The sequence below is a fragment of the Phoca vitulina genome, unplaced genomic scaffold (genome assembly GCF_004348235.1).
Source record: "Phoca vitulina isolate PV1807 unplaced genomic scaffold, GSC_HSeal_1.0 scaffold77, whole genome shotgun sequence".
Lineage (NCBI taxonomy): Eukaryota > Metazoa > Chordata > Mammalia > Carnivora > Phocidae > Phoca > Phoca vitulina.
This window is the reverse complement of record NW_022589780.1, coordinates 3,450,471-3,460,223: the sequence shown is the minus strand read 5'-3', so window position 1 is coordinate 3,460,223 and position 9,753 is coordinate 3,450,471. Positions and strand designations below refer to the sequence as shown.

The window sequence follows — 9,753 nt, the reverse complement described above, 5'->3', positions numbered from 1 at the left end:
TTAGTCTTTATTATTTCCTTCCTTCTTCCTGGCTTTAGGCTTTGTTTGTTGTGCTTCCTGCAGGTGGCTTTGTGTTTATGCTGAGGGGTGGGGAGTGAAATGGCACCAGCCAGCTCCTTTGTTCCCGGAGGTAACTCCGTGAACACTGTCTCTCAGAGATGCACTCTGAGAAGAGTGAACAGTCTCTCCTCTGTGGTCTGCAGGTGTTCTTCAGATCATTTTCCATGCTGTCTCTCCCTGGATTGTTTGCCTTCTTTCTTTCCGGGAGCAGCACAGCACCTCCAGGCCTCTATCTCAGCAAAACCCATTCTCCTTTATGCTTTTCCCTCTCCCTCTGCTTCTCCCCCTGCTCATGCTCTCTCTCTCTCTCTCTGTGTGTATCTCTGTGTCTCGAATGAATAATAATAATAAAAAAAAAACCTGCAGGCTTTAAGCCCCACTTGGTGCAAGAATTCAGAAAATTCAACCACTCTCATTTTCCAAGCCAATGGCTTTAGGGAAATGTTCTCCTTGTGCGTTCCTCTGTGTGCTGGTCTCTCTCTTGCCCTTCTCTGCAACCTCAGCTCCCTCCCCTCCACAGCACTTGAGACTCCTTTCTCCCCTAAGCCCACTCTTCGCACTTCCTACCTTCTTCAATGGGGCCTCTTCTCTCCCTTTATTTGAGGAGTTTTTTCTGACAGTCTTCATGTCTATTTCTGGCATATTTAGGATGATTTTTAGTTATCTAGTTGTGTTTGTTGGATGAAGCAAGCCTAGGGTCCTCCTACTCCACCACCATCTTCCTCTCAACCTGCACTGGGCATTTCTATCTGGATATTCCATAGGGTCTTCAAAAACACTGTGTCCAAAATTGAGAGCAACTTTCCCACAAAACCTGTTCTTCTATGATTAATTATTGTTACCATCCACTTAATTTTCCAAGTTAGACTTTTTTTCCCTCTTAATCCTTCTCCATTGTTCCATGTTTTTTTAAAAGATTTTATTTATTTATTAGAGAGAGAGAGAGAGAAAGATCAAGAGCATAAGTGGTGGGGAGGGGCAGAGGGAGAGGGAGATGCAGACTCCCTACTGAGCAGGGAGCCCAATGTGGGGCTCAATCCCAGGACCCCGGGTTCATGACCTGAGCCGAAGGCAGACACTTAACCAACTGAGCCACCTACTTGCCCATCCAATGCTCCATGTTTGAAAGGTCAGCCAGGTCTCCTTGTGTCTGTCTCATATCTGTCCTTCTATTCCATTTCACTGGCAATGCCATAGGTTAGGGCCTCATCAATTGTTGCCATGATGATTAGCCTCCTAATTGGTCTCTGTCTCCAGTCTTTACTCTCCCATCTATCTTTCCCATTACTAACAGAACGAGGTTTTGTTTGTTTGTTTTTTGTTTTGTTTTGTTTCACAACTCAGTCATCTCAGAGTATGCATTGTCATGCTTAGAAGTTAACATGATTCCCCATGGACTAAAGTATAAAGACCAAATTCCTTAGTATGTCATATAAGATTTTACAATCTGGACCCAGTCTATCTTTCTGGCCTCACCTCCAGATAAGCTTCCTTCTTTTCACCCCCACATCATAACCAAAGTGCAACACTAATCACTTACTGAACCTGTCTTGCATAAGCTGTTCTGCCTTGCTGAACCCCTTCCTTCTCTTCTTGATGGGCCACTTCCCATTTTCATTTAAGTTTTAAATTTTTTATTGGTTGTGGAAGAGAGATGAATGAGGAAGTAAAGTGATTCAAATGTCAGGCTACAGTCGGGTACAAATGGAAAGCAAAAAGGAGCAGAACAAAAGTTAAACAGATCATTATTTTCATCAGAGAGAAGAGCTTGCCAACAATGTCTATAGATGGTACTGATGTGGCTAGTCTGAGGATCTTGACCAGTGGCCAGCATGTAGATGTACTGATGTAAGTGGTGGTCACAAGGTGGGAGTATAGACAAAAGTGGTGGTTTTTTTCCTATGTGGATACTAAATGGGAGGAACCTGTATGGCTTTATGGCTCATGACACACTGGAGGACAGGTGTATCCACTTCAGTCTTGCCCACACTCCTGGCAAGATGGAATCTGGGGATAAGGAACAGGATTAAATCTAGGTTCCAGAGGCCTAAACATAGGATAAGTAGAGTGGTGCTTTAGCCTGAAGTGCCTGGTTTGGCTATAGCCCCCCCCTTATTTTGTGAGTTGGTCCAAGAATTCCCTGAGCAGTAGGTGACAAAGCTCAGACAGCAGTTATCAATCTTTCCATACTCTCAACATCAGTTTGGCTATAGTTTTCCTATTAGAAGTTGGCCTGCCTTAAAGATTCTACTGGACTTTGTTAATGCCTCTTACATATTCTCTCTCAACACATTGGTTCCCTGTCCAAGGATACAGATGAATTCCTCATATTTTTTGGTGTATTTGTACTCATTTTTAAGCCCCAAATTAGATATCACTTCCTCTAAAAGAGTGTTCTTATAGATATACCCAGTTCACTCTGTTAATTCTAGTTTACTTCATCCCATCTCCTTGGAACTTATTTCTCATATGGCTTATTCTAGGGAGGGAGGAAGGATCACCAGGAAATAGGAAGTGGTCCTGCTCAAAAGTGGGTACTATATTAAGAGTATTAAAGAGTCTCTCTGTCTCTCTCTTTCAATTTTTTTCTCAAGAGGGACATTTGACTAAGCCTGATTTAAAAACATCCTAGGCAAAAACTTTACTGTATTGGTAAGAGAAATCTGGGAGCTTGACCTGATTTTTACCTGTTATGGTAGAATAAATAGCAAATTATTGTCTAAGGAGAACTGGACCTGGTTTAATGGCTGACTGCCAAGCAGAACTAGGGTGACTTGCTGTGCAGTATCATGTCCTGGTGAGTTAGGTCTCACAGTTTTGACTAGATGATGTTAAACTTACCCTAGCTCCACTGCTGGTAAAGGCACATTTTTCTTTTAACTGACCACCTAGAAGAGTTATACTCTTATCACCCATCAGGAAACACAATTTCAAACTCTCTAAAAAGCAACATGGAGCAAAATCACAAAAGAGTCCCTAAAGGCTGAGCAACCATTTTTTTAGGTATTCTAGTCTAAAGAGTCCCAAATGCCAGGCTTTGGACAATTTGTACCAATACCTTAGAAGTTTTAAAAACAAACAAACTGGAATGAAGGTAGGAAGGAAGGAAATAAAACAAAAAAATAGATTCCCAGGCCCCACTCCTGGAGATTTTGTTTTAGTGGGTCTAGGGTGGAAAGCAAATCTGTTTATGTTTTTGTTCCCTCAGGTGTTTCCAGGTGATTTATATCATACCACCTAATGTTTACCTATGTTTATTCTAAGGCTGTTTATGTGAGTGTTGCATTCTATATATTCCTATCAGCTGCCCTTTTAGAATATAATAGAGTCCTAACAAAAAAATAAGACCTACATTGAATGTCATGGTTTTTTGCAATATTACTTAGCATGTGAGTACTGTGTGTGTGTGAGAGAGAGAGAGAAGCAGAAGAGAGGAAGAGATAGGAAAACAGTCAGAGACTCAAAGATACAACAGATACAGAGACAGGCAAAGAAAGAGGGACAGGGGAGAGAGAGACAGAAAAAGAGTAAAACAAACAAATAGGGAGACAGAGAGACACAGAAACAGAGATATAAGTAGAAAAACACAAAGAGAGACAGAAAGAGACTGAGAATGACAAAGACACAGAGAAAGAAAGAGTATGAGAGAGACAAATAGAATAACAAGGACAGAGACAAAAACAGATGTATAGGGTGAGAGAACAGGAAACAGAGAGACAGAACTAGGGGAGAGAAAGGGACAGAGAGACAGAGATGGAACTGCATAGAAACAGAAGAAGAGAATGTAAGACAGCAACTGTGATGCTCATGATCCATTTATTAAAAAGTAACTTGGTGTCTCTTCTGTCATCTATGTGTCTTACCTTCCTGTTTTTCGGGAAGCTGTTTCAAAGAACCTGGTCCTGGAAGCCACCCTGCAAACAGAAGCCAATCAAGTCCCATGAGTTGCTCTGGAATACATATGAGAACCAACAGACAATGGACAAGACAAAAAGTATAAACCAGACAGGCCACCAATTGAAGGGTCTTCCCTAGCTTGCAAAAGACCTGGGTCTAAGGAGAACCCAAATATCAGAATGTGAAATGACTCAGAGACCATAAGCACCCCCAAGGCTATGTTTAACGCCCTTTGCTTTCCCTTGGTTCAGAGTGGTCTAAGTATGTTGTTTGTTCAGGCTATTCTTATGAGAAATAAGTGAAACAAGTCCTTGGCTTCAATGTATAAATTTTTGACATTTTCATAAATAGACTTAGCTACTTAATCAACATGATAGAGGCTTTGTTTTTCTTATTTCGCCCATTTTACAATTATGGAAAACAAGAGACACAAGAAAAAGGAATACTAGGAGGCAGTATATGAGAGGGGTCCCAAGCACTGGCTGAAGAGAGACCAGTCAGGCTAGTTATGACCATACAAGGCTGGTCCTTGAGAGCTGCTGTGGCCCTGCCTTCGCTACTTTATACCTGGTTCCTTGGCTTCCAGTCCCACCTCAGGAAAACGTGCTGGCCATTAGCTCAGTTCTTACCCTGCAAGAGGCTCTCTGGAGAATCTGAGTCATTTTAGGAGATTAAAAAAAAATCATACCATTGATTTAAAAAGAAAGCCGGAAGGCACAAGTACAATGAACAAATCTGTTCATTAAATTTCTTTTAAAAACAGTAGCAATAATAAGAAAATATGAAAAATTTCCAGAGCCAAGGGAGCATGAAAACAGAAGTTAATCTTATCACCCTACAGAAATCAGGGCAGTGTTAGTGAAATCTCTCAGCCTTGGGTGCTGAGTGGAACACTCCAAACAGGGCTTCTCTGTGACATTTCCCTAGACTATGAAGTGAATGACACCCTGGGGCTGTGCACTGTATACCCTTCACAACCATTATGGTGATCCTGGAAAGAACTCCTGGTGGCCTAAGATGAGCCTTAGGCCAAGGTTGAGGAAAAACTCTACTTACACAGATGATGGGATTTCCCCTGCATTGCTAACCACAATATCTGGCTTTGGTTCTGGCTTTTGGGGAGTAGCTGCCCGGCACGGAGGGTCTGGAGGCCTCACTGGGGGACGGACGATGGTAGGCTTTTCTCCTGGAGGCCGCACTTTGCTGAAACTGTCAGAGTCTCCTGAAAGAGAAAATGTAGTTGAATGGTTAGCCAAATGGAACACTATTCATGAACAGGCACCCAATATTGGAGTTATCTGGGCTACCTCCCTTAGCGCCCACTTATTTTTGGTCATAAAAAATCTGGGTTTTTTTTCCCTTTTTTTTTTTTTAATTCTTCCAGCAGCTTAATCCTTCAGAAAGCCTGTGTTTGAAACCCAGCACTAGAACTTCTATTTGTGTGACCTAGGGTATGTCATATCAATCTGCTAAGTCTTAAGTTACCTCATCTATATAATGAAGACCAATAATACATTATCTTACAAAGATATTAAAATTTTAATTAGGTACTAACATGTTTAGTATGAGCCTGGCACATAGTAGGTATTTAGGCAATATCTGATGATGAATTTGAATTTATTAAATTCATAATTACCCAAACTCAGGCTCTTTTTACTTAGACATTGACTATCGCAGCAGTCCCCTAACTTGCCTCCCTGCTTCTATGTCTCTGGTTTCCAGGTCAGTCAATATAAAATAAATATATATAATTTTTTATGAAATGGATTTAGCAGGAGTTTTGGCAGGAGAGACACTGATGCACTTACACATTGCTGGTAGCACTGTACACTGGGCTTATTCTATTTACATAGCCATAAAGAATTCTGGAAAAATGTTGATGAAATGCAAAAGCATACATATGAGATAGTTCATATTTGTTGATCCAATGGATCCATTTTGGGGAACAGGCCAAGGGAATTAACTACCAAAAAATAGGAAAAACAATTGACACAAAAACATTCTTCTTAATAGAAGAAACTTGGGCCCAACCACAAAGACTAAGCAAACCATTTTGTACAAGTACTTAACCAATACATATTATACATGAACTGACAAGGATTTGGGCCGGGTCAAAAAAATATGTGCATTTAAGTGGAAAAAATCCACACAAAAAAAGTACTCATGGCCTGATGAACACGATATGGAAATAGGCATATGTACAACTATGCAAGGTGGTTAGTGGGTGGGGGGGGATGTTGGGGAGGGCAAGTCCCACACTCTTGCGCTCTGGCACAACTGCTCTTCTCTGTCAAGCTCACCTCAATTCCAGCATGGTGGGCCTCTTCCCCAGACCAGCACAGGCCCCTGCCCACATCACATTCCTAAACCCTAGAGTTTTAAAAGTCAGCAGACTTGAAGTAATGAGCATTTGGTGTTACAAGCAACTGATGAATCACTAAATTCTACCCCTGAAACTAAAAATACAGAATATGTTAATTAAATTGAATTTAAATAAAAAATTAAAAAACAAATAAGCACCTAATGAACTTTTATTTTTAATTCTGAAGATGCATTTGTGGTTAATATTTGGAAAAATTAACTATACTGGCCTTTTTGATTTGCCAAAATGATGGAGGGACCTGCTGGCATTTGAAAGGATAGGTCAATATGCTGGATAGTCCATACAAGGAAGAACTGTCTCACCAATTGATGTTTCTTGATGAGCACCTTGCCACAAGGTAATTATAGATACACTGGACATAATACTGTGGTATTGTACATAGATCCCTTTTTCTTTCACAATTTTCATTAATGCTATTACATATAAAATTTATCTGGAAACGAAGAAGTCAATGACTTCCCATATAGATCCCTTTGGAGAAACTTACGTAAATGATCTGAATTGAAGAAACTAGAGAAACCCAAATATGGAAACAGAGTTTATTCAAAAAAACACTTAACTCCATTTTCTCCAGGCACTGTGCTGGGTGCCTTAGAGGGTGCAAAGATGAATAAGATATGGCTCTTGCTCTTAAAAAGAAAATAAAGCGAGCAGGCCTCACTGGGATAGAGCCCGGAGAGCACTGTGCTGCTCCTGAAGAGAAGGCAGTATACAATGCGGAGTCAAATAGTGTGGAAACAGCAATCTGAAAAACCCCTGGGACATATGGTGGGGAGGTTACTTGCTCTTCTTGGAGTGCTTCCCTGAGAGGCAGTGTGCATGGAGGCACCCCTCCAGGGACAAGCTAGCTGGCACCATTCCCCCGCCCAAGCCCCTCAGCATAAACAAAGAGCACTACGGCACCAACACAAGCTGCCTAGTCTGCTTATACCAGGTCCCACACCACTGCTCTCTGGTGGTACTGCCCTTCTCAGTCGAGCTTGCATCAGTCACAGTGTGGTGGGCCCCTTCTGTAGAAGACCAAAGAAACCCCTGCTCACACCCCATCTCCTGAATAGAAAGCTCTGCAGTGCTTCAGTTCTAGTGGAAGTATTAGCTCTCATTTCACAAGCAGACCAGAGCACACATAGTTAAAACTTGCCACGTTTTGGCCAAGAACCAAACACTGCCCACTGCAGGCAAGGAGAACCTCTGAGGACGACTGACCTGAAGGACAGAGCAGCCACAGCACAACAGCAGAGCACAGGCAACACACACCAGAGACACTCCCTGAAGCTCTAGGTCATGGATACTGTATGGCCTCTTCTTCATAAAGCCATTACGCTCAGGAACAGGAAATATTACTGGCTTTTCTAACACAGAGAAGAAGACAGAGACTTAGAAAAAAATGCGAAGACAGGGGGATTTATCCCAAATGAAACAACAAGATTAGGTCACAGCTAGAGATCCAAGTGAAAAAGATATAAGTAACATGCCTGATGGAGAATTTAAAGCAACAATCATAAGGATACTTGCTGGGCTTGAGAAAAGAATGGAAGACTTAAAGGAGGCCCTTACCACAGAGACAAAAGAGTTAAAAAAGAATCAGTCAGAAATGAGAACTGCAATAACTGAAATTGGAAACAGACTTGATGGAATGAACACAAGGATGGAAGAAGCAGAAAAATGAATAAGTGATGTAAAGGACAAAATAATGGAATATAATGAAGCTTAACAAAAGAGAGAAAGAGAAATTATGGAACACGAGAATAAATTTAGGGAACTCAGTGACTCCATCAAATGTAATAACATTCATATTTTAGCAGTCCCAGAAGAAGAGAAAGGGGGGGGCAGAAAATTTACTTAAGCAAATCATAGCTAAAAACTTCCCTATCTGGAGAAGGAAACAGTTATTCAGATCTGGGATATACAGAAAACTCACATCAAAATCAACAACATCAGGCCAACACCAAAACATACTGTAATTAAATTTTCAAAATATAATGATATAGAAAAAATCTTAAAGCAGAAAGACAAAAGAAATCCCTAACTTACGGGGAAGACTCATAAGGCCAGCTACAGATTTCTCAACAGAAACACGGCAAGACAGAAGGGAGTGGCATGATGTACTCAAAGTGCTGAATGGGAACAATCTGCAGCCAAGAATACTCTATCTGGCAGGTTGTCATTCAGAATAGAAGGGGAGATAAAGAGTTTTCCAGACAAGCGAAAAATAAAGGAGTTTGTGACCACTAAAACATCCCTACAAGAAATATTAAAGGTGACTCTTTGAGTGGAAAGGAAAGACCAAAACTGACAGGGACAAGAAAGGAACAGAGAATATCTCCAGAAACAACAAACAAATAATGAAATGGCACTAAATACATATCTATCACTAATTACTCTGAATGTAAATGGACTAAATGCTCCAATCAAAAGATATAAGGTGTCAGAATGGATAAAATAATAAACCCATCTATATGCTGCCTACAAGAGACTCATTTTAGACTGAAAGACACCTGCAGATTGAAAAGGAGGGGATGGAGAAACTTTTATCTTGCAAAAGGATGTCAAAAGAAAGCCAGATTAGCAATACTTATATTGGACAAACTAGAGTTTAAACAAAGACTGTAACAAGAGATAGAGAAGGGACCTATATCATAATAAAGGGGGCAATCCAACAAGAAGATCTAACAATTGTAAATATTTATGCCCACAACATGAGAGCACTGAAATATATAAAACAATTAATAACAAACATAAAGGAACTCACTGAGAGTAATACTATAATAGGAGACTTGAACACCCCCACTTACATCAATGTACACCTCATCTAAGCAGAAAATCAACAAGAAAATCAACAAGAAAACAATGGCTTTGAATGACACCTTGGACCAGATGGATTTAACAGATATATTCAGAACATTCCATCCTAAAATAGCACAGTATGCATTCTTTTCAGGTGCACATGGGACATTCTCCAAAATAGATCACATACTAGGTCACAAATAAGGCCTCAACAAGTACAAAAAGACTGAGATCATGCCATGCATCTTTTCTGACCACAAAGCTATGAAACTTGAAGTCAACCACAAGAAAAAATTTGGAAAGACCACATGGAGGTTAAACAACATGCTATTGAACAATGAATGGGTCAACCAGGAAATCAAAGAATAAATTTAAAAAATACATGGAAACAAATGCAATGCAATGCAATGCAATGAAATGAAATGAAAATGAAAACATGATGGTCCAAAACCTTTGGGATAGAGCAAAAGTGGTCCTAAGAAGAAAGTAGACATAGGAATACAGGCCTACCTCAAGAGGCAAGAAAAATCTCAATTAACTACCTAACATTAAAATTAAAGGAGCTAGAGAAAGAACAAAAAACAAAGCCTAAAGCCAGGAAGAAGGAAGGAAATAATAAAGACTAA

At 40.3% G+C, this 9,753-nt stretch overlaps 1 protein-coding gene across 3 annotated transcripts in view; it reads right to left on the bottom strand.

The window, feature by feature from the left end:
• Positions 1–9,753, bottom strand: part of OPHN1 (oligophrenin 1) — a 507,505-nt gene that overhangs the window by 10,882 nt on the left and 486,870 nt on the right. For all 3 annotated transcript variants that reach the window (XM_032393808.1, XM_032393806.1, XM_032393807.1), the window contains exons 22-23: positions 5,014–5,179; positions 3,924–3,974 (exon numbers count right to left, since the gene is read on the bottom strand). In XM_032393808.1, coding sequence (XP_032249699.1) covers positions 3,924–3,974; positions 5,014–5,179 — 217 coding nt within the window. The remainder of the gene's footprint in view (positions 1–3,923; positions 3,975–5,013; positions 5,180–9,753) is intronic.